At 42.1% G+C, this 24,927-nt stretch overlaps 1 protein-coding gene across 5 annotated transcripts in view; it reads right to left on the bottom strand.

The window, feature by feature from the left end:
- The window catches only part of CAMTA1 (calmodulin binding transcription activator 1), a 421,647-nt gene that overhangs the window by 159,691 nt on the left and 237,029 nt on the right, over positions 1 to 24,927 (bottom strand). The window contains exon 1 of one of the 5 annotated variants that reach the window (XM_085311535.1): positions 14,318 to 15,658. The exons of the other annotated variants lie outside the window; for them this stretch is intronic. Coding sequence (XP_085167661.1) covers positions 14,318 to 14,488 — 171 coding nt within the window. The 5' untranslated portion in view covers positions 14,489 to 15,658. Of the gene's footprint in view, positions 1 to 14,317; positions 15,659 to 24,927 lie in introns of those variants that run through there. 5 annotated transcript variants of the gene reach the window in all.

Below are 24,927 nucleotides of genomic sequence, written 5' to 3'. Positions count from 1 at the left end.
TCTCCCTGGAAGRAGCCATCCTGCAAAGCAGACACCTTGTGCGTCCTGAAATCTCACAAAAGATGCTTTTATAAAGCTGGAGTCAGCTTAATGCCCACCTGCAGGTTGGATGTTTTTGCTTTYTGCTTTTTTCTACATTCAGATAGAATCCGTGCCCTTCAATTTGACTGTGTGCATAGAGGAGACTGTTTCTGTATCAATGAGAGTGTTTGAAGTACGTGTATAAAGTCATAGTCACACTCCTGTGATGGTTGTGCATAGCCCTGGGACACAAATAGCCCCTGTTTGTTTACTTTTGACACAAATGCTTGCAGCACACTAGGAAGATGCTCTTAATTCATTTGAGCCGGCTCATGTCCAAATGCAGCAAATTATACTAGAGCAGGTGTGAGCATTATGCAAAGCTATCAAGAGGAGGCTTGTTTGCATCTCAGACACACATCTAAACATCAGAAAACCTACAGATTATACATATCTAAAACATGTAGAGTATACTGGGGGCATAACTTGTGTTTTAAAAACATTTCATTTGTTCTTTGTTCTGTAGAGTGGAAATATGTATGCACAACTGTCATTGCCAAAGTTAGGTAGCATTCTACAATAAGAAAGGCTCTTATAGTTAATGCTACTACCAATGAACTATTTATTCTAAGTTACCAAAAATAGTAGCAGATCTGTCAGATTCTGCTGCAGGATGCTGTATCCTTTCTTGTTATTCTAGTTCCGGAAAAACCAACTCTGAGCCGTTAAGTTATAGCATGATAGGGTATTTGGAAGAGGTCCCTGTCTTCAGATCATGAAAGCAGCTTTTTCTTAGGAGGCGTTCTTGTACGTCCAGGCACTTGGTTTTCAGAAGGGGAGCTGAAGGTCCTCTCTTTACTTTTCCGTGAGGAGGCATCTCTCACTGGAGCACCTCCACTCTTACTACCTGCAGTCAGAGGACCTCTGGCACCTTCCCACACCCACCATGTGTGAATTCAAAATGTAAACTTATATCACACACGTTTTTACGTAATTATGCAGACCTATATGAATAAATGCACAAAGAAAGCATGCTTTGCTTTGTTTTCAGAAACTACATGCAAACGAATCCTCTACCTAGCCGGGATGCAGTTGTTACATTCTGATTTCCAGCATACAGTGAATTTTTATGGCCGAGCTATAAACCTGTGAAAAATGAGGTTTATAATAGAAACTCTGACACCATCTAAAATATAGCAACAGTATTGGGTGCTGCTGTAATATGGCCCTAATTTAAAAACCACTCAGGAATCCTGTTCCATTTTGAAACTTATGGACAGTAATCTAGAAAAAGGGTAAACCACAGGGAAAAATGGTCATGGTATCCATAAGCTATAGTGTCTGGTCCATCTAACAATTCAAAAATCAAACAGGATGCCTCAATATTTAGGCCACACAGTGAATCCTCAACAGTCACAAAATAAAAACATGGTATTCCATAGGATGTGGGAATATTTCATAATGCCATGTGCCATTTCCCATGCCTCTGGGCAGTATTCTTCAGTGAAAATTTGATATGAGAACACTAGAAGTAAAGAAAAAGGAACAGAGAAACACAACCCAAACCCTCCAATTTTGCTTGACATAATAAATGTTTTTGCAAGAAGGCTCCAATGTACTCCCATTTAAATTGAAAAAAGTGGCTAAGAAAGCAGATTGTTTACTCACAGGAGACAAAAGTTTATCACTAAACATTAGGAAAAGGCTCTCAGTATTTTGAGCCTCCAGCTGTGTTAAAATGTATTGAAAAGACAATAATTCACAGAGGCAGTACTCTGTCTCACTGCTCAGAATCTGTTTTTCTGCAATATGCCAGACCAGAAGCTTGTTAGAAATCTTTATAGTGACCCTAAAATGCTAAACATAGATTTCAACTTTGGGATTTATGTTTAGTGAATCTTTTCAGGCCTCTTTGGTCATTACGTCCCCATGATGCCTTTCATGGTATTTTGTAAACATCTGCCCTTGCTCTCTGCTCTGCAGAACAGAAGAGCAGAGAGGACRTGAAAGTAAGCTTCCCTGCACCTTCAGGTGAGCTGCTATTTTGCTGACTTTCATATCATGAACTACCTTTGCCAAAAAGATGGTTCTAAACCAATGCTTCCAGTCTATTTGAACCTTTAATGGGGAGGTCTACAGCCGATAAAGAGAAGAATGGATGATGAATTACATGTCCCTGCATCTGGTATGCCTCTATGTAAAGCAAGATTTTTGTACCAGGGCTAGAAGCCATTTTAGACATGTTCTCATTTAACAGCTTGCTAAAAAGGACGATGTATCGAGAAGCAGCTGCACATCGTCACCGTGCCAGTAGATAGGAGAGTGCTGGGGCACCTCACCAGACGTCCCATTTGACTACAGCTGGCAAAGAAGCAGCCATGCAGTCCCTGGGCAGCACACAGGGGCTGTGAGATGCCTCTGGTGGGAACCGAACGAACAAGCAGGAGTTTGACTGAAGCCTGCCCACCTTACCGGAAGGCTTGGGAAGGAAGGACACTGTCTATGGCTTTCAGCAGGGATTGTGTGGTAGTAGACTCCACCTTTGCGGCAGCGGCCAAGTTATACATCTTTGAACTCAGAATTGCAACCTCTCCTCTGCTGGCAGTTGGAAAAYTCATCTAGGTGACCGGCTCAAAAGCAAATAGGAAGCTGGGGCGCACCTGAGTAATGAAAAGGACCGTTTTATGCCTACTGTGGTAAACTTAGGTGGTGACTTTGGCCAGCCTCTGCTCTGCACACAGGACACCAGATGCTATGGTTGGCAAAAACACTGATTTTATCCACAGCAAGAAACAACATGGTAGGGGATTGTATCTGTCAGCTTTAGACTGAAATTTCCATCATGGCCTTCCCAGATCTCTATCCTATGTCCCCGATAGGGTTTCCTTTTGCATGCTAGGCAGCAAAGGATAATAAAAAGAAAATTTATGATGCTTTCCTTTCTAAAACTATTTCCCAAAAGGCTGGCTCTAAATCTCATGCGCCATATTCCTGTCAGCCACATCACCGCCCACCAACTCGGTAACATTTTACACACTACTGGCATAATGCACAGTCCATAAGTGAGCCACAAGACCTTTAGTCTCTTCATTAACAAAAAGCATCGATTTGCCTGGTGGAAAAGCCAACAAGAAAAACCTTAAATATCACTCTCTACAGTTGCGTTTTCCCCTGAAACCTTCATTGGCAGTCACTGGCGGCAGCTTTGTGACGCAGGGATCCAAGCAGAGAGGGGGCTGATGACTTAGCTCTTCATAAACTGTTAACAGGCTAACGAGGGCATCTGTAGAAGGAATAGGCACCAAAACTGAAGCTGGATACAAAATAAATATTCCAGAGTTGGATTTCTTAAAAAAGATTCTGCTGAGCTATAGTTCCACATCAAAGTTTTATTGAATACATTTTCTACTGAGAATTTGTGCACTAAAACCAGTCAACATCAGATGAGAGGAGTATAAATTTCATGTACAGTTTTCACTGCAAATATCCTTCAAGAGAAAAAGCAAAAGTACTTTTTAATCAAGCCTGTTCCATACTTTCTCTTTCCTTTCTCCCGCAGCAGGAGTTGTGGACTGAAATCCTGAGCCTACGCAGCCCTGGCCCTGCACTAACATCGGCAGCAGAAAGCCACCGAGAGACCCCAAACACAGCATGGAACAGCCACAGCGAGGGGGGCAGCTGCAGACGATGCAGGACGCCAGCACCATCTCAGTGAAATACTCACTGCGGCTRGAGGTCTTAGCCTGCCTCTAATCGTGAGACAAGCTCAAATAATAGAGGCAGACTAGGTTTAGCCACGGCACAATCATATCTTTGGAAAGGGGATTAGGAGGCATCACCACCATAGCTGCATTGAAGCTCTTTCTCTATACATCGCTTGTCCCACGAAGAAGAAAAAGAGAACCACGAGGTCTGCAGGACGGAAGGCCTGGTTCCTGTTTTAGCTTCTCTGTCTCTGCTCATCTGCCTTTTGGCAAGCCGTTAATGTTTTTGCTGACGACGACATGCYTGCCAAAGCCATGACGTTAATAACACGACAGTCTCAGAATGCACCACGTGGCAACCCTGGATGATCAGCAACCCCCCTAGAGCAACAACAATCTTTACCTCAACTTAAAAAAAGGAGAACGATTATTCTTTGCCATGCCTAAAGACGGCGCTTAGGCCTACTGCACRTAGAGTACTGCTATGAAGAAGTCGACTTTTTAAAGCAACTTTGATGGCTTCACTTGCTCTCAACTCACGAATATTAATTCATGCGATTTCAGCAAACCACTGTTAAAACAAACTTTATACTACTTGTCTCCCCAAATTCAGAGCTGCCCCTCCAGTTATTATGCAGGTAATATTAATTCCTGCATTCGCAATAGGTTTCAGATTTGATTTCCTATGCCTGTACACAGCCAGAAAACAAACGTTTTGTTCCCTGGAAAGGTGATGCTTCCAGCTGTACAAATGGAAACATGGGGGAAGCTTCAAGCTTGGAACAACCCTACGACCTTAAGCGATACTACTTACAGAAAAGTGATTTTAGGTATCTTCTCTTAGCAGCTTCCTAGTATCTGACAGCCATAGCATTTTTCTTTTCACTTCAGACTACAAGGTGAACTCAGAAAAAACTTTCTCCTTTTCTCAAAGGTACCCAGATTTATTAGCATGACGTAAATATTGATTGGGTTTAAAATCAAGTACGTTTCAGAACTCAAATGGGTCTCAGCTGCAGTGCTGTCTTAAATGCTTACATGGCTACTCTTTTGCAGAGTATTTAGTTACCTGGGCTCCCAAGAAGAAAATTACACTGAAAAACAGGTCAATAAATGGCAGATAAGAGACGACATCCCATAACAGTTATAATTACCATTAATCAGAGTGCCTCATTGTACAGGAAGTAGGTTACAGTACATATTTACTGCACTTTTCCATGGAAAGAGGAGCATCGCTGTACGATTTGGAGTTCATACTATGAAATGTGCAGTTTCTTGACCTTGCACTGCTTTCGTACAGCAAAGCCCAGTGCTGCTACATCACCTTCGCAGCAACGATCCCCATAAGCGACCTTGAGGGATGTTGCATTCATTTTTCTTTCTGCATGTTTTTGTGATGGATTTAATGTTCAATAAAACTGAAAGAATAACAGTGTTTGAGACCCAAGCTATTTGTACAAGTGCCAAGTACAGCAGAAAGAGTTCAAGGCTGATTTCTGTAGCTCACTCAAGCCCTGCACATCAAAACTGATGCAGTGGCTGCAATCTCCTTCCTGTAAGCTGAGGAGGGGATTTTTTTATTTATTCCACAGGAATTCCTTCTCCTATAAGGGCTCATGTTATACGCAGAAGGGAAAATCCCAGCAGAACAGACACAGCTGTTCAGTTTGTCATTCGCAAGTTGTGGGCTTTATTTATTTCTTTTTGAACATAAGCATGAGACGCACAAAATTTGACTGACCTTCAGAAAGGCAACAGTTCTCTAAAGTATTAAATGTCCGATGCAGATGCTGTAAGGAGCCACAATGCAGCAAAGACCTCCCTACAGGAGTATATCGGTTTAAGAACATGTTGACCCTTGACTGAGTTGTGCCCGACGAAGGTCCTACTTGCAGTCCAATAGCACTGCGGACACTAACGTCATCTCTTAAAAAGAGCGCAGTCCGTCAAGGAGCAACAAAAATATGTGATAAAGACAGAAATAAACACAAACGTCATGCACTCATAAATAACAAGTACAAGGACTGAGCATATGACATAGGGATGAGAGGCTGAGCACATGACAGACGCCCACAGCGGTTTGGAAAGGAGACTCTCATCGCCTCTTTGCTCCACCTCAGCTCGATGCATGGACAAATAAAGTCGCCAGGGACAGCAAACCAGTGCGGCAAGTGAGAAATAATTGCAAATTATCCAATTAAAAAGGATGAGCTGAACAGCTCTGCTGCTACCTTAGGAATGTTGCTGCAAGATGGAACAGGTTGCGCTGGAAATACACTAGCACTTTGAGACTGCAAAATGTAAAAGCTGTTGACTGAAATAACACACTTTTTCCCCCAAAGGGTCCCTGGTTTTTGCAGTCTGCTGTTCAGTGGTGAATACCGGAGGATCCTGAATTCTGCAACCCAAGAATTCTGACAGAGAAATCTGATGCAGTAAACAAGTCTCCTAAGGAGAAAAACCCAACTCATCTCCCATTATCACAGTCAAAACACAGTAGGTTAACTCTGGGGAAACTTCCTCCTACTTCTACACACATGTAACCCTAGGCACAAAAAGACAGCATGCCATTAAAGGAGTTACAAAGTCACTTTAAATCCTAGTCTCTCTTGCCAGGGAACAGCCTTAGGTACACCTAAACAACACCATCATATACTAATATTACTTCCCATCAGCAGGTGGCACGAGGGGGATTCCTACAATCGTAACAAGGACCAGTTTGCACTAAGGGAAGAACAAACCCTAAGCTCTGTGATACAGATAAACGCATAAAAGGAAAGCCTTCTTCCTGAGACTCTTCTGATAACTGAAAACACAGCAGGACTCTGTCAGAATACTTAGTTTTGTCTTAATACAAAGTTAAGTTTGCTACACTATTTCCTACCAGAGCAAATAAGCAAACCTAGAGGAAAATCTGCCTATCCAGTTGCTGGATTTCATRTAGGAAACCATGTGAGTATTCTCTTAAAAATATTGCTATCTTACTTGAAAGCTAAAGATAAAAGGATRTATGAGTATCTACATTGTATTTGTTTAATAAAGATTTTAAATACACATCCCCTTAACTAGTGTCCTGCCTTGGAGAGGTCTCATGCTATACACATAGCCAGTTTTAAAAGCTCTGGCTTTTGAAGTACCTCTGGTTGATTAGTTAGTCTTCCTGCAGGATATTTTCAACTAATGAACACAAGGAATGAGACATCTGAGGAAAATCTCCAATAGTTGAATATCAAATCCACTCTGGAAAATAATCAACAATTTTCTTTGATATGTCTAGCATAAACTGAAAGAGCATTATCTGAATTTTTAAGAATTCCAAGCGCACCTGGAAAACCTTTGTTTTTTATCTTCTATTCGGTATTCCTGACAACTGCTTATCAACAGCTGCCTACTGCATACACATTACATTTGCACATACTCTGTATGTAATCTAAGTGCATGAATACTGTTTTTCCTCAGAATACCACAATATCACAGCTTTTAAGTTAGCAACACAGCCATGTTTTGMATGGGCCATATTCTAATCTTGGACAATTATCCAATATTATTCAAATATCCCAAGTAATACGGATTTCATCATTCTCATGTGACCACCCTGGACCTTGCGTTATTTCTCTGTCTATTCCACTCGCAATGTGTTTCAGCAGTTCACCGTCACTCATTTTAGCCATACGCCCCCCGACAGCCTATASCATCTCTAAATAACTCCTCCTCTGCCAAATACCTACAACGGATTGTCACAGTCCTCTTAGCCATCACTTTTCTAATTAGATATTTTAGCTCTTTAAAATTGTCCTCTGAAATCATGTTTACCTCTGTCAAGTGCGTTGCTCTTCTCTGAACAATCTCCTTTGCTTTTTGGTAAGGACCTCCCAGAAGGGACAATAAAAAAGTGCAAGTAGTGTCTTGCTATTATGAAGTCCAGGCTTTTGCCAGGTCTCTCTGCATATTCCCTCCGACTGAAGTGGGCTAAACGGCCTTTTGCTGCCACGTTCATTACACACACATATTCAACTTGTTTCTACCATCCCTCCTAAGTCTCTTCCCCATTGCTTATTCCAAGAGCATTTCTATTCATGAAGTATCTTTCTTAAAGTTGCTTTTTCAGAGCCCTTTTCCAGTTTAATCTTCTGGGAATCAGTTTGGATTATTTCTCTTTACTTAGAAAGATTTTCAGAGCCTCACAAAGCACAGCACTTGGCATACTAGGTCCTGGTTCATGATTAGGGCTCTTAGGACTACAGAAATGCAAATAAATTGTGATAATAAAACACTACTAATGTTTTAATTCCTCCCTATTTTAGCTCATTGTAGAAAATAAAATTTGGCCCAGCATATTTTCAAAAATTCTCTTTAAATTCACACCTTATCCTTCACTCTTTTCGTTCTGCATGTCACCAGTTCGGTAAAYGGTTAAAATGTTTGGTTAAAACGGTTGGGTAACCACCAAAACCTGTGAGAGTCTCCTAAATTGGTATGGGTTGTCTTCATGACAACCCATATCAAACAATTTACTAAAAACTGTAGTAGTTAGAAGATGTACGCACATGCACACACACATGGAGAACCAGGTCCTGAAATATCTTTCTGCCCAATTTTGGTTGATAAGCAATAGCCAAATACTCCTAAAAGGCTTCCTTTGGGTCACACACGCCGATCTTACCTTCTGAATTTTTTTTCCCATTGACAATACAGTAACTATCATGTATTTACATAGAAAACTACCCTGCTATAGGCTGAGCACAGTGTTTACTAACAGCCATTATTACAAATTAACCCAGTGCTGGCTATGCCAGCCCAGTGATGGCAGCTAAGCATGTTTTTCCATCACTCAAACAGTGCAGATCTTTCTGCACATCCTTAAGGACTGCAGAGAGACAATTCTTAAAAGCATATTTATGCAGCTGTTTAGAAGCTGAAGAGCTTGATATCCTTTGCAATGTTTCTCTGAGAATGCCTGCTATTTTTGCAGTGATGAGAAACAAGTTACCCTCCAGTTCACACAGATAGGTCCCACAGGGTGAAAATTCCTGGGCTTTTTCCAGAGTATGTTGTTTAGCCAGTTCTTGGCCTTGGGTATCATTTGACCTTTCTGCACCAAGTATTATGCAACCATAAGATAACCTCTCTAACAGAGAGAGAGTCACTCGTGTTTGCAAAGCACTTTGCTCTTTCTTGATGGAGAGTACAAGAGAAGGTCAAACGATCAACTACTGGTAATGACAGTATTAGGACTATCTATCATTATAAGCTCTTGTAAATGAAGCTTTAATTCTGGGTTAGAAAGAAATTTCGTGGGAGAACATTGGCCCAGAAATGATGGTGTGGCAGGACTTCTGCCTCTCTTCTGGAATTTGGTACACTTTGCTATGGTCAACCCTTCAAAAGCCCCTGGATTTATCCAGCCTGGTATCTCCCAAATGCCTTTTCTTAGAGGACAGCACAGAGAAGTGGCTTCAGTCTCAGAGTCCCATGGTTCCTTACTCACCAGTATTGCTATTTAGCCAGTACCACAGTTCACCCCGGTGGGGACTCTAAAGCCCAGACACATAGTCTAGATAGATAGCTATCTAGTGAAATCTGAAATTTATTTTCAGCTGCCTTGTGACTGATAAGCTCTTCGAGTTGTACATTTGCAGCTTTTCCTTGAGGACGACGCTATCTTTTTTATKATTTAAAATGTACTTACTTATCTAATAAAGGCATGCACAAAAAGGTCAGAAATTAACATGTTAATTAACAGCACAAGAAGAGCCTCAGCTCTTAAAATGATCAGCAGCATCAGGAAGAAATTGCCCTGTTATACAGCACAGTTCCATAAAATAAATTATAGGGAGGACAAACTGCCTTCTGAAGAATCCTGTTCTAGGTCATGGGCAGATGCAACCTCACCTCGGATGTCCCTTCACCAGCTTGCTGTTAAATGCATTACTTTCACTCGCTTGAAGTTTAGATATACCTTCAGTCTTTCTCACCAATTTTCTGCAGTATTTGGCAATAAAAGAGAGAAAAATGAAGACACGTTCAATCCAAAGGACTTGTTTCGTGCTCACTGCATTATTGGGAAATCTAATTCCATGGGAAGAGGCTGTCCTATTTTACAGAGCCTAAACTGATAAAAACCTCAACTTCCACTTTACTCTATCTGAATTGCGGTTTCCTTAGTGTTGATCGTTAGTAACTCTAGTGAGAGCCAACAGAGTATTAGACAACGTACTTCTTGAAGCTGCATGAGGAGCAGATGCAAACTGGCTGATCTTCAACCAAAACAAATATATGATAAGAAAAGCCTTGCACTTTTTTGTTGACGTAGAAAGTTATGCCCTCAGGTCCCACGTCTGATCAGGAGAGAAAGTCGTTTAGCTCATTCTCTTCAGGCTTTTGCCCTTTCACTGTGACATTAGGGAAAGCCATCAAATAACCTTACTGAGGACTAAACCATCATCTAGCACGCAGCAGCACTGGCATGAAGGTGACTGGAGTTTGGTCTCTGCCTGCATGCGGTAGGTGTTATATTTAGACTCCAAAGCAGCACGGTGTCTGTTGTCTGAGATCAAACATCCAAACGATGCACATTCCCACTGGGATTTTTATATCATCCTGTAACTGTTCAAAGTCGTATTATCAGAACTGCAGAGTGACAAAACCAGTAGATGATGAGGTATTGTGTAAGCCACTCCGATGGCTTCAGGGCACGCAATTTTATAGGACAGAAAGTGATTACTGGGACATTTTTAATAACCTTCATCAATTTCTACCAGGAGTAATGCAACACATGTTCATGCACGTGAAGGCCACCGCCCATTCATTAGTCTGCCACTGGAAATTAACAAGTACGAGTTTCTGGGATAACAAGGAAAGCAGTTTCCCCACTTTCAGTAAAAGCCCCCTTTTTATGCTTACATGGTATAAAGTATTTCAGTGCAAAAATACTGCCTGAGGAGTTGGAAATTATGGTTCTCGTATTTGGCAAATGACTCTCAGGGTTTCTTGTGTGACTTTCATCCTTGTGTAGTCTTGTGCGACCACATATTGCACGAAAAAAGATACGCTGCGTTAGAATGAGAGATTCAGCAACATCTGTTGGAAGTCATCTGCTACCCACACTAAAATGTACTCCAGATTTCTAAACTGAAATTATAATTTCTTATAAAAACATCTTGCACCCAGTAAAGGAAGAAATCTGTATTAGATCTTCTGCTTACCAATGAAGATGAACTAATCTCAGCAAAGCAAACAGAAAACTGCTTTCTGATTGCACAGGTGTACAATCGTGCTGGGGGAACAGAAATTTGGTAACAGCTGTCTTTCAGTCCGAAGGAAAAAAAATACAAGACCTAATGGACAGAAGTTGGAAGTCAGGTTTCCACTAAAAATTAGTGCATTGTTCTGATATTGAGGCTAATTAGCCAGTGGAACAACATTTCTAGGACAGCAATATAGTCTTAATCACTAGCAACTAAATCAGTATATTTTTGAATGTGTCTGGAAAGGCAGACCCCCTGGGTTGGAATGAAATGTTCCAGAGGAGAAAGGACTTCCATGCGCTCTGCCACGTACTCGAACCTCTCTATAGCTCTGGATGCTTATTTGCACTCAAGGCAACTAGCTGCAGCTCTGCGTGGGCAAAAGGCCTAACAGCAGACCTCACATCTGGTGTAAGCTTAAATAAGAACTCAGCCCTGAGACCAAAATCCCCTCTAGATCTCTATGATCCAGGAAGACATCGTATTTATCGATTACCTGTGTTCTTCTCACTCTCCATCTATCTGGAGCAAGATGAAGCACCTCCCCAAATGGAGGAAGACTTAAAGCAAGAACAAAGCAGGGCAAATGGGAAGAAGTGCTCTGGCAAAGCAAAGTATAAGGAATGAATATGACAGTTCAGAATCAAGATAAGGTCAAGACAACAAAGAAGAGAAGCTTGAATCTGAGAAAACAGTAGCGCGCTAAAAATAAGTGATGGAATAACTTATTTATCTGCCCTGATACTAGCAAAAACTTCTCAGCGCAGCCCCTTGAGAGCAGGTAAAGAAAACTCTTCTTCCTGCTATAAATAGCTCCCTGGCAAAGCGCTTCTGACAGCCTGCTCATTTTCCCACTCATAATTACAGGATTTTCCCCCTTAACATGGCAGTGGTTCGGCCTACTAACTTAGTTGCTATTTGCCACAGTTTTAGTACTAAATGGCCCAACGTCATCATAACCCCACTGTTCCTTAAGGGGCAGCTATGGATACTTGCAACAGTACTCTGTTCTGCTAGTATAAAATATTCCAGCACTCACAGGTACACAGTATTCGTGCTTATAAAGCGTCACCATCCGGTGCAACAAGAATATCGATGAGCAAATGGCACAGCTTCAAAGTCCCTGTACTGATTCACTACAGAATTTCCAACCTAATCCCAGATGAGTTCTTTCCAGCAAGGGTGAAACTTAAATTGACAATATAATACATTCACGGCCACCTGCAGACCTAATAATTGACCAGGGAGCATGGGGATGAGATCAGCAAAATCACTGCATTCATACTCTTAGTGTCTCAATGTCCTCCACCAGCAAACAGCTTTGCTACTGCGAGGTGCGTAATTTAATAAACCATTAACTCAAACCAGAGGTGAAGTAAATTCAGCGTATTATATATTTCAAAATAGCATTAGAATTYAATTTAAGTGTCACCAAAAACCTAATCCTCAGTATACAGAGACTAGTAATAAGTGTCTTGGAGTCTGTGGTTTGATTTAATTTCCAGCTGAGTTGTGCCATTATATGACTGTGATTCCTGCAGTGAGGATAACTCAGTGATAATATCASAGGTCCAAAATCCAAAGCGAACACATATACAGGCCCACTCTGTGAGATCCTGCTGGGCAAAGAGGCAGGCAGTACACTCATGCAAAAGCAACCTGGCTCCCACCCACGGCATTTCTGGGTTTCGGGGTTCTGTACAGTGGCGCCACTAGGATTTTAATATTCCCCAGCAATACCACACCTCAGCAGAGTCCTCAGACGCCCTTGAACTAATCCTCTTTTCTGTTCTTTGCGTAGCCTCTAGGGCAAAATACATTTTTGATAATGCAGGTGCTCCTGGTAAAAGGTACCGGGAATAGATCGAGAAAAGCCCATTTGCATAAGGCCACTGTCACATCCGTGCTGTGCTGCCAGAATTATAAACAAAATGCTGCCTGGGAACGCTGCTGGTTCAGGCATGTGCTGCTCTCCCTTGTTACATTAGCTGAGCCAATAGCACATGGCAGTATTACAGCAACTATAAAGTGACAGATAGGCTGCTTTCAATCCCCCAAGTCAGATGTAAAGTGCAAATGGTGCATCATTTCCACAAAGAGCCAAAAGCATAAAATCTGCTTTCCATTTTTGCAGGAGTCGGCCATGTTTTGGACTTTTTTATGTTGCCCCTGTAATAACTCCTCTCAATTAGCAACCAATGCACGTCCCAAAGCAGTTTGGGAAATGCATCTCTTCTATAAATGACAACAGATTATTTAAGCAACAACTAAAGCTCTCTGACTGCTTTTTAGCTTGCTTGCATTAATGTCAGTCTTCTCATATATCTAGGGAATGAATCCTGGATTTTCTTTAAAATGGTGGAGAGCGATACAAAAATAGCAGATTACTCATCTAAAATAAAGTTGTGTGTTTGAAATGGTTGGAAATTGTTTTTTAATCACTAGCGTCTTTCTTTGAGAATATAATCTGCCTGCTATACATTTTGCTTTTCTATCCAATTTCTAAGAAAAATGCAGCAAAGGTATAAATAAATAATTTATAAATACATTACAAAAGATAAAGCATTCCTCTAAAATGTTTCTAGCCTTCTAGAAACTGGTTCATTTGTAATCCTCTCTGTTTCCTCTTTGCTGGAACATCAGGAGAGGGTTATTGCTGCATTTCACTGCAGTCCCATTTTATTCATCCTGCAGGTGTCAAAACGCATCTTTGTTTTGAAGGTATCCAGACTTACAAAGCTGTATGGCCCAGTCCGAGTTGCAAGTTCAATTTTATCTACTATAGATTTTTGTCAGGAAAAACATTTCTCATGAAAGCAACATCCTGATTTCTTCTCAGGGTCTGGAATGCTAAGATGGATGCAAAACAGACATGCAGCTGGTGCTCCCAAGAAGGGGGGCTCATAGATGGCGTTACCTTAGCACTTTAATGTTTCATCCTTCCTCTGATAACACTGAGTTAAACAAAACAGGATGATTCTGGAGCACGGTGCACAGGGCAGCACCGTTCTTATAAAGGGGAAGGAGATCGCCAGGAGGAACACAGCTTGTGATGAGCTCTGCCAGATGGAATTTAATTTTAGTGAAGGTGAAGACTCGATGAGAAGGTAACATTAGCAAACAAGCAGATCTTGAAAGAGGAAAGATAAAACAAAAATAGCCTTCGACTTGAATAGGCAACAGACATACATTTACGTGTTCATACATCTGATACAGAAGGTGGTTTGAAAGGATGCCGCTGCCCCTGAGAGCAACCCCACACTTGACCACCAAGAAGTGCGTCGCTGTGTCAGAAGGGAGTTACAGGGCTCCAGCTCGCTATCATTTCTGAACTTCATTACTCACTTTTGTCCTGCTCATGCTGCTGGTGTGGCAAGGGCAAAACGAGGAAGCAAAAGACGAGAGGAAGACAGCCCAGGGAGCATTGCTGGAGCGAGTCATCCCCCGGCGAGGCGCCGCAGGCACCGACCGCGGTGTCGTTTCCCAGGCCGCAGGTCTGCCTCCCTGCACTGCCATCTGGGAATGACCGGCAGGGCCCTCGCACCAGTCCTCACCCTCGTCTGCCGCTCTCCGGAGCGGGCAYGCTGGCTGCCAGAAACGCAGGAAGCCTGAACTTAGACAAACGTGTTGGCCAAGATGGGCAGGCAGTGCATCGGCTAGGTGTGAGACACAAACAGCCGTCACATCGCCCAGAACGCTCGTATGCAATGTGAACTGCAAACATTTCCGTCTTCWGTGAAAGCTGGTGAGATCCAGAACCAAAAAAGTCCGCTAACACCTGTCAAGGTTAGTGGGCTTCACAAAGCAAGAGGAGCTCCGTCTTCGCTCAGCTGCAGACTGAACGAGACTGTTTCAAAGGCAGCGAACAGGAGTGAGTGTCAGCGAGAACAAGAGCAGCTGTCGCAGCGAGTGACTTTCAACGCCGATCATGAGCGCTGGCAGCGACAGTCGGCCTCCTTCCCCCCTTCTTTCACGGCACAGACGCGCCGCAGGGAGACGCGGAAGCGATCAGACGGGAGGATGACAAACAGCAGACCTGCAGCAGCTGAATCCTCTCAAAGAGAAACGGGCTCCTTTTCATTTTCTGATGTTCATGACGACAGGAGAGAGGTGTTCCAGCCCACGTATCATGCAGGAGTCACGGCTTTCACTTCCAGGGCTTCGCAATCTAGGTTGCTGCGTGAAAAGCAGCACCTCTGCGCTGTTCTGCGAGGAGCGGAGGAAACGGCACCCACCTTAGGCTAAGGCAACCCGCAACAACTGTTCACAGCCCCAGGAGTTAATAACTTAAGGCCAACGCTGGCGTCCATAACAAAGAGGCAGGGAAAGAGAAACAGCTCTCCGCTTGGGAAACTGAAGCTGGACGAGGGTTAACGATTCGGCACCTGACAGAGGTCTGCAGGAAACCCTGCAGAGAAACCGAGTGCTGAGGAATGCTGCACTACCATATCACATTTGCTATTCGCTGTTCAGATTCTCTTATTTAGTCTCATTATTATGGCCTTTCCTCCAAGTTTCTTTTTTTTTTTCCTCAGTCTTAGCATCATTTTTATTTTATTAAAACAGAAGCATTTTAGCTTTCCTTCTCAACATCTGTGATCCTAGAGCCCTCAGGTCCAGCCTCTGATTTTCATTCTTGGCAGCCTCAGGAGCAGCATGCAGTGCTCCAGTGCCTAAGGCATAAAAGCTGCAGCTGCACCAGCTCAGGGGACCTTCTGAACCCTCTGCAAGATCTGAGAGACTGAACACTGCAACAGATCCATGTCAGGAACTTCCAAACCCCTCAACTTCATGCAAGAGCTCAGGTTGCAGATCCTTTCTGAGCTCTCTGCCAAACTCTCAGCAAAACTGAGAGGACGGCACTGGTTGGAAGATAATGAGAAAGAAATGAACCATCCACCCCATAACATACCTGTTTAAGAAAGCTAATGTTTGCAAAATACCTTTGACAAAACTTCGAAGCAAGGAGCTGTATCCACGCATCGATAAGGATGAAATGAAAAAAATGATATGCATTGGAAAAATACTGCAATTCCTGATCTTCACTTCCTCTGTCCTGCAGTGCGTAATACTTGGGCTAATTTCACAGAGAAGGTACACAGCAAAACCGTTTTTTAAAGGTATCACAAAGCTAGCGCACAAAATGATTATCTTTGTTTTAATTACAGCGCAGGTATATTTGTTTGGACCAAAGAAGAGGTTTCTGGGGCAAACTTTAGCTTTATTTTGTTTAAAAAATCACTTCCACCTTTACTTTAAAAATGATGACAATAAGAATGCAATGTCAAAAGAAGGTAACACAAAACAGAAACCTGCATAAAAGCCTTYAATCTAGAAGGTAAATTAAAGGGCTTTTAGTTTCTTTCTGTCTTTTCAAAAGCGTCAAAGACAAGAACAGCATTTGCTTGGTTTGACAAATTAAGATGGCAGCCGAACTGTCTTGTGTAGTCCTTTATACCCGAAGCAACTGTTTTGCAGAGCTGACATGACAGAGCTTCCAATGCAACACAGCATTGGAAGCAAAAAAACAGTTTGCCTAGCAAAGGATTAGCAGAATGACAAGTTCTGCATAGTAAAACTAATCAAGAATTTTCATTTCTGAGGAACTACATCTCCACTTCATTTTTCTTTTCCCTTTACTTTTGGGTTTAATGGCTGTGTCCTCTGTATTATGCTGGACACCTACAGATTTCCAAGCATTGGTCACAGAGATGGAAAACAAAGCCAGCATTTCCTAAGCAAAAACATGAAAGCAAGGAAAGCACTATCGCATTGTAACAAATTGTGCTGCAAACACAACAAAACCATTCTGACCTACTGACCAAAAGGATCTGTCCAAAAGGTGAAAGCAGAGCAGAGCAATGTGAACTGTTAGCAAGAAAGCTATATCTAACGCTATTTAAAATTAAGTTTTGGGGCATTAGTGTTGAATAGAGCACTAGTTTCATGCAATTTACAGAACCTACAAAAAGGCTCCTTGAAGCACATTAAACTGTTCATCTGACTCTGAACGAGAGCTTTGTCTAGCATGATCCCGGCTGAGACTATGTCTTGTTCAGTTTGGCAACTGGATACTAGGTTAATGTAACTAACAGTTTCTGTCTTCTAATCAAAATGAATGAAAAGGGTAAAAGTGTTTGGAGAGAGGCTCAAATGAAACCTCTCTTGAACGGCTTCTTTAAAATTTATTTTCAGGAGTGAGTACTCGTTAGAAACATACCACATCAGAATAATTGCAAATAAGGAAAACAAAGGAGGAAATATCTGTTAAAAAGAAAGAGTTAGCAAAATCCTTGAAATTTTAATTGGGCTGAGCAATACTTTTTGCACAGCTCCACAGATTCCAGGAATCTTTCATATCTTTAATGATCCTTGAATAATATGATAGAAAGTCTGGAGACACAGCTCTTACTATGCTAGTAAGGCAACAAGAACATGGCAATGAGTATTATATCTATCAAAAACWGTGCATGAGAAGATGAAAGGAACGTATGGTCTTTCAAAGAGACAACATATAAGGAATGTTAAGGAATCTTGACAAAGGTGTCTATAACTTTTCCACTCATAGGAAACGCTTTTGTGCCTTGAGGTATCTTGAAGCACTGTGAAGCATAGCAAAGACGTAAGGGGAAGGGGGACAGCTGCTCGTGTTTCCTGTTGACTTCGCACCAGAGCAAATATTGACAGCACTTCTCCTGTGGCAGCCCAGGGAAACTCAATGCAGAGGACAGTTCTGCCAGCCCAGCAGGACTGCACGTTCCTGCTACACTTAGAATGTCCTCTCTAAAAGCGTAGTCCCACAATCACACCACTCGTACACTTTACACTAAAAACAGGAGTTAAGGTTATCGAAGCCTGCCTACTTAAAAAGTCTATTCTGTAAATATCCATCTGTCAGCATGCAGATCATTATCTGGTCCTGCAGAATTAATTCTTTCCAAAGAGACTCTTATGCTAAAGAGGCAAGGATGGTGTGCTCGCTCCAGCAGGAAGAAAAGTCCTTTGGGGTGAGTGAAAACCAAAGGGACCGCTGACACCTTGGCAGAACTGTGACAATCTGCAGAAAAGGCAATAGAAAATTCCAAGAACAAAGAGAAATAGGGTTTTCATGCAGCGAACCTCTGGCACGGTGCTACAGGAGCCAGACCTCCCAAGCCTTCGCTGCCAGAGCACCTGAACTCCAGTGTCACTGGACACCTTGGTGTCATCCTCTGTTATACTTCAGTAAACACTTAATTTGACCATATAGGTTAAAACTCMCACTTTGGGAAAATGTGCTAGCATAATAGCAACAGTTTATATTGCCATTAGAAAAAATGCAAAGGCTCATTATGCCGAGTGCTAACTTAYACCTCACTCTCACAACAATATGGGACCTATCTAAAGTGCCCACATACAGTGCACAAGCTTTAATGCTTTATTGGCCAGTCATTTCTATGTTACCCCAATGAAAAATAAAAACTATTACTGAGCGAAAGCCTCAGGAATTTTTATGAGATTGTAATATTTCCAATTTATGGTTAAAAAAACAACAACAAAAACCACCTTCAAGTGGCCTCTGTTACTCAAGCCAGGAAAGCGGAAGCTGCTGCTTGTGCAGCATACTAAAAGCTATGGGACAGGGAAATTCTGGTCTGTCAGGGTTCTATCACGAAGAAACGGGAAGGTTTTCCTCTCGCTTAGGACATAAAGGAAAATTTGAGGCAAGACATTTCCATGGGTCAGCTGTGGACCTTATGTAAAAACATTTTAACTAATTTCAGGCCTTGGTACTTTCTGCCCGCAGCTTTCAGAGGTGCAGGATTTTGTGAAAGGAACATGCAGAGAACATCAAGCATCGATGTAGGTACTAATAGTAATAAACAGCTGAATATTCAAGTGTACCAGAAGAAATAATCCAGCAAAAAATAGTTGCAATAGTTTATATTTATAGATTTTTTTCACCATTTTTATTTATTCTGTGAGCAGCTAATGCGAACAGGGTACTGCTTTCAGATGCTTGTTAATTTGGCTGATTGGTTGAGAAGAATAAACACTACCTGGATGAACACCCCTTCATGTAAGTAATCCTAACAGTTCCTATTTCTACAAGTATGCTTATCACGAAAATCTCCAGTGAAAACCATACTGGCAAATGAGTAAGATAATAAATAATTCATGATTTTATTCCAATACCTTTTTTTTTTTTTTTTTGGACGGCTGAACTGGAGAGCATCCTATCATGGTAGCAGCACTTCAGTCTTTTAAGGATTCCTGACCTGTCTTTGCTGTGACCACTGCCCTTATTAAAATACTCCAGCAAGTGGAAAGGCACTTGGAAAAACAAATAGTAAGTCATGAAACCTATCTAAAATACACGTTGTCTCTATATTTAAGCCAGCAGTTACAGAAAACATGGCTGTATGAAAAGYCCTTCCCCATGCTATAAAGAACAAGTTTTAGTCACTTTCTGAATTCACTCAAGCACAGTCTGCATGTGCCCTCGGTATCTCTTAAMAAAAAGGGGAGATTGGTTTTAATATATTGCTTCCCACTTCTGCCGCATTTTAAAAACCACACTGAAAAAGCGATCAGAATCTGTTGGAGATAGGATGGAAAATGGTAACTGTCAGCCTCGCTCCTCGTTGGGACTGCCCAGCAAACCCTGGCTCTCGCCTACTGCCACAGGAGTGAAAAGAGCAAGAGATGCAGCAGCAGGAACAGGTAAAGATGAAGGCTGCTTCCAATCACCTTTGCAAACAGCAGGCAGCCCTAGGAGCCTGGCAGCTAGATTAATTTTAAATTCCTGGGGTGCCAGTTATCAATACACAGAAGGGAACTCTGTTACTCAGCTGTGCCAATGTTTAGAAATTGTCTATATCTGAGAATCCACATTTTTGCTGCATTAGTCATTATGAGCACAAACATTTTTTTTTTCCCGTTGACAGAAAATCTGGTGCCATTTTGGAAGTCTAAACACACACAGCAGTTGTCTTCTTACACAAACGTCCTACTGGCAAACATGCCAACAAATTCAGCGATGGTGTCTAAGAGTTGAAGTGTTTCCAGGAATCTGAGGGCCTGCTGTCATTCATACCTAAAAAAAGATTTCAGCAGCACTGTTCTTCATTGGACTAACTGCAAACAGTTAAGATATTGTTTCTTTTAGAATACTAACAGGTGATGTCCCCAAAATGATTAATTTTACTATAACACTTGGCTTGGCACTACAGAGCATGTAAAACCATGAGGAGTCCTTCAAAAAAGGGAGCTGTGTCACCCAGCATCAGCTCTGTCAGCTTCTTCAGCTAGGTTTCCTCTCAAAATCTACACTGGGGACTGGGTACCTCWCTCTGTCGGACACGACAAAGATCTCTAAAGCAATCAAGGCCAAAGTTGCATTTCTTCACGGTTCCCGGGGAATTTCGGCAAAGTACTGGCCTTTTCCAGACTGCTAACGATAAAAGCGAGCTGCTCATGGAGTTGGCCCCTGGATCGCGAGGCTACTAAGCCTCATATATGCCACACATGATATTTGCAAAGTGCTTCTGGGCACTGCCCCACACAGAGCCAAAAGAAGATTAAAAGGACAAGGTAATGCATGACTTCAGACTTCAAAGACAAAAGCTATTTCTTTTTAGCACTCTGATTAATTTTCTTGGGAATGGAAATAYGGAGGGCCAAGTTAAATATTTGGAAACCAGAAGACATTCCAGGAAAGTGCATAGCTAATTAAAGATAGAGCAAATTACAGGTCCGGGAGGCTTTCCAATAGCATCCTTTAAAGGTGCTACAGAAGAGTGATCCATGGCAAATACTCCTTGCAGAGAGAATTAATGTAATCAGCTCTATCTTTTCATCTCTCTGTCACTCAGACCATGGTTTTGTGTTTCTACAAATCAGCAAACTGAAATAAAAACACGGAAACACAATGTGGAAAAGCACCACCGTCACTTTTGTCATTATTCATTCACTCAGCTTCCAGAAGTCAATGCGAGAGACTGTCAATGCCCACAGTGGGAAAATCTCCTGCAGGGACACTACAATGCTTGTTCCACAATTACAAAAATCTTTTTTTTTTTTTTTTTTTTTTTTTAGTATTAAAGATGTTTTCTGTAAAGGCAGTATTTTAAAATCCATTATCAAGAAAGCTTAAAATGTCTGAAAAAAGCACAAACCCTTCAGAATACAAAGGAGGAAACTTCAGCTGTTTTATCTCGTACAGTCAACTTGCTATCGCAAGCACACAGTGCCATTTTATAATCAAAATGATTTTTTYCCCCTTTTTCCTGAAAACAAAGCTGGGGTAATATCTCTTTGGCAACAGCAAGCACTAAAAACATTTATTACCATGAATCTGCTGGCCAGAACCTTGAGGAAAATGCTTGGAAAGATGAAAGGATCTGGTCTGCTGCAAATGCTACTCAGCTGAAGACCATTCATCTTTCAGTCAAGAGCAGGCTGGCGCACTGTCTTACAAGTACTCACAAAAGCTGTTTCTCTAAATTAACAGCCACTGCTAACTTCTGAAAGACCCAACAGCATCAGGCTCACTCTGCTGCAGACTAGCGTCGGATTCCCTGATAAAACCCAGGCAGAGGAGAGAGCTCAACCCTTCACTGAGSCATTACTGCAATAAGAATACTGTTCTCTAGTGAAAAAAAAGCATTTGCGTAAGGTTCACATTCATTAAAAATACATTTCAATAAGTTGGCAGGTCTAACAGGGGAGGAGGGTGTTAAAGGATTGGGTCCCCCAGGAGCACGTGTTGATGGAYTGGCCTTAGAGCGTTGTTCACATGAATCTTTTATTATTATCTTTAATAATAAAGATGCTTTATTATTTTTATTATGCTCTGCTCTTTCAGTTTCCTACTGTACCATTCAAAAAGCAGGACACACTGGCAAGCAGAAAACAGAAAGGAAAAATGCCTGCCTAAAGAAGATAGGAAGTAAAAAGCACAAACATTGTTCCGCATTCATACTTGGGCACGTCTACAAAAACACCAGAAACGCAGCCAATGCGTCCTCTTGGGCAGTACTGTCCCCTTGGGTGGGAYTGTCCCCGTGGGGGCTTTGGGTACTAATCCAGCACAAACGCCGACCACTGCTGCTCTCTCTAGTGAGAACCAAGCTCTTTGCAAGATCTACGCCGTTCTACACCTTGGGCCCTTACCACAACGGAGGTTCCAATCCATATTCTTTTTTTTTTTTTTTTTTTTAAATCACACACCTCTACAATTTACATTTTTCCGTAAGGAAAATTTCTAGTCTTAGTTTTCACCTGAGGGAGGAAAACTTCTTGCAGCAGAGTCTTAGAAAACTGCACTTTGTCCCTGGAGGGTTCAGTTAACTGGTTTTCATTTCTTATCCCTTTGACTAGTCCTTTCAGGAGAAAGTACATTGTGCCAAACCTGAACAGTAATGTCAAGTTGCTTAAGTAAGAAATAGGATACTGCCATATAAGCAATGACTACAACATTATATAAACACCCAAGACCGATATTTCTATGACTTGTTTGATTCTTGGCCTTTATACTGAAAACGCCAGCAAGAAAGGATTAAAAATAATTGCATGGGGATTTTTCAATCAATATCTACCCTGACAATAGGATCTGGAGGAAGATCATCCAATAAAACAAAGACCACATCACAGAATAACTAATTGTATTTATTTCTTACTGACCAGAGACTTACAGGTGATAAGTTTTGTACTCCAGGTAAATACTATGCGGCTTAAGTCTGAAAATCAACATCCAATCTGCGTGAACTACAGATCCAAACATTTTGCTAGAGATTAATGGTAAAACATTGCCCCATCTATATCTATTTGAAAATGTGAGTGTCATTTTCAGGTCGTAGTGAAATGAAAGATGGTGGGAAAGTAAGAAAAAAGAGAAACTTGGGGGGCTGTAGAGTATTTTGAAGCCAGATATGTAGTATGTGAAATGGAAGAAGAAAGGATGGGAGAGGCATGCATATGCATCTTATAATAGACAATGTTTCTCTGGCCATGCACAATTCTTTTCAAGTAAGTGTGCCCTTTGCAACAAAAAGGGAGATGAAAATACTTTTTTATTGTACTGTATCAACAGTACAGATTTAAGGTATACAAGTAGGTATGGTGGGCTGCAGAGACTCCAGAAACATCTCTGGCAAAAAAGCAAAAAAAATTTTTTTTTATGTCTGTATTAGTCCCATATTTATCACGCAGGTTGAATGCAGCAGTGCCCTCCRCTGACAGCCAGAAATCCAGGCCAATAAATCACACTTCCTCTTCCCTCCTAGATTTACTGAATCCACAGCACAAAAAACTACTTGGCCCTGCCAGCCTCCCAAGCAGTAAGATGTAAATGTCAAAGGATAACTAGTCCAAAAATATCTTCCTAGTAGCACTCATTGCCAAATCTGCGTACCACCWAGCCCCGCAGCTCCAGTAGAATTCACTCACCTTTACCCAAACGGTTTCCAGGCTTTGGAAATCAAGTACTAGCCTCATAAAGAGAGAATATTGTTTCTATTACACGTTTTTCTCTGACACACTTGTAAACGGACTGCTCCTGATGTCCTGGGCTGCTCTGCAATGCAAACGCCTCCTTCAGCCTGTCCTGCCCTGGGGGCAGAGATAAGAGGCCTCAGTTTGCCAATGAGCAGACAGAAGTCATTTACAAGGTGTAATATGAACACAGGCTATGTACCTGCAAAGAGCTTTTCATTCCTTTTCTTCTGAGCAGGGACAGGAGAGAGTTCACTGGAGCCTGKGCTGCTCGCAGAGGGGAATTACGAGTAACAGCAGTGCTCAGCCACCTGCACCTCAAACTGTCCAGGCTCTGCCACGGGATCAAAAGGCTCCGCAGTAGCACAGGTCCTTGCAACCAACAACATCTCAGGATGGGAACACGGCCTGCACTCCTCCAGGGCTGACTAACAGCAGTACAAATTGACGGAAACATGGCAGATGTAGCAAACCTGGTGCAAAACGCAGTCGTGACAGTTTCACTAAGCCCTGAAAGYGTGTGCCTGCAGCTTTACTATTGCATTGAGGCATGCAGACTGCGTAAGCTGCCTGGCTGCTGACCGCCTGAGGAAATGAGGGTGATCTTAACGGATCTTACCAAGTTGCAGCCTCTAGAGGATCTGTCTTCCGGGCCCTAGGAGCTTGTCACTCTTGGCATTGCTCAGCAGGAGCAGAGGGCWGGCCTTTGTTTCAAATTAGCATACTTGGTGCTGTCTCAAAATGTCAAAGAATTTGGACTTCAGAGATAAGACCAACCCTCCCTCTAGGGAAGACAGCCTAGTCTTTTCTGCAAAGCAGGTCGTAAGAGACATAATAAAACACGAGCATTTCTAACCACCTATTCAGCAAGCCTGCTGTTCTCATAAAGATGAAACCCACATCTCGCCTAACAACAGTTCAGAGCTGGAGCAAAATTTCATCTACAGCTTCACCAAAACTCTGTCTGGGAACCAAGAAAATGACATTTCATCCCAATGTCAGAGAGATTTTCTGGGCAGCACAACAGCCCAGGTAGGGAGCAACGGTCACTGGTACGACTGACTCATATCTGTTCACATATCTGTGTAAACAGCACTTCAGCAGTTCACGAGGAGCTTCACGACATACCTGCTGAGCACTGTCCTGACACTCCCAGGCATCAGAGGAGCCGAGACTGCTGCCACCTGGAAYTGCCCCTTTCCCCACAGGGCTAGGAAATTCCTCTCTGGGATTATTGCTTTGGTTAGGCTCTTCCCCTGCTGCATATAAGCCTACACAYACACCTATCAGCCACCAACTCTTTACCCACGGTGGCAGTTTATTGCAAATATAAAGCTGACGAGATGCTGGTGAACCTTATAATAAAATAAAGCATACTGAAGCAGTCCCACCATCATCACTCAGCTTACTCAAATCAAGTCTCAGTGCTTTTAAAGAGCAAGTGAAAAGAGATAGGAAGATACTGTTGTTGTTCCTGAAAG

Source organism: Rhea americana, unplaced genomic scaffold (genome assembly GCF_003343005.1).
Source record: "Rhea americana isolate MKP2758 unplaced genomic scaffold, rheAme1 scaffold_343, whole genome shotgun sequence".
NCBI classification, from domain to species: Eukaryota; Metazoa; Chordata; class Aves; order Rheiformes; family Rheidae; genus Rhea; species Rhea americana.
Note: the sequence above shows the minus strand (reverse complement) of the source record. Positions and strands in the feature narration are given on the sequence as shown.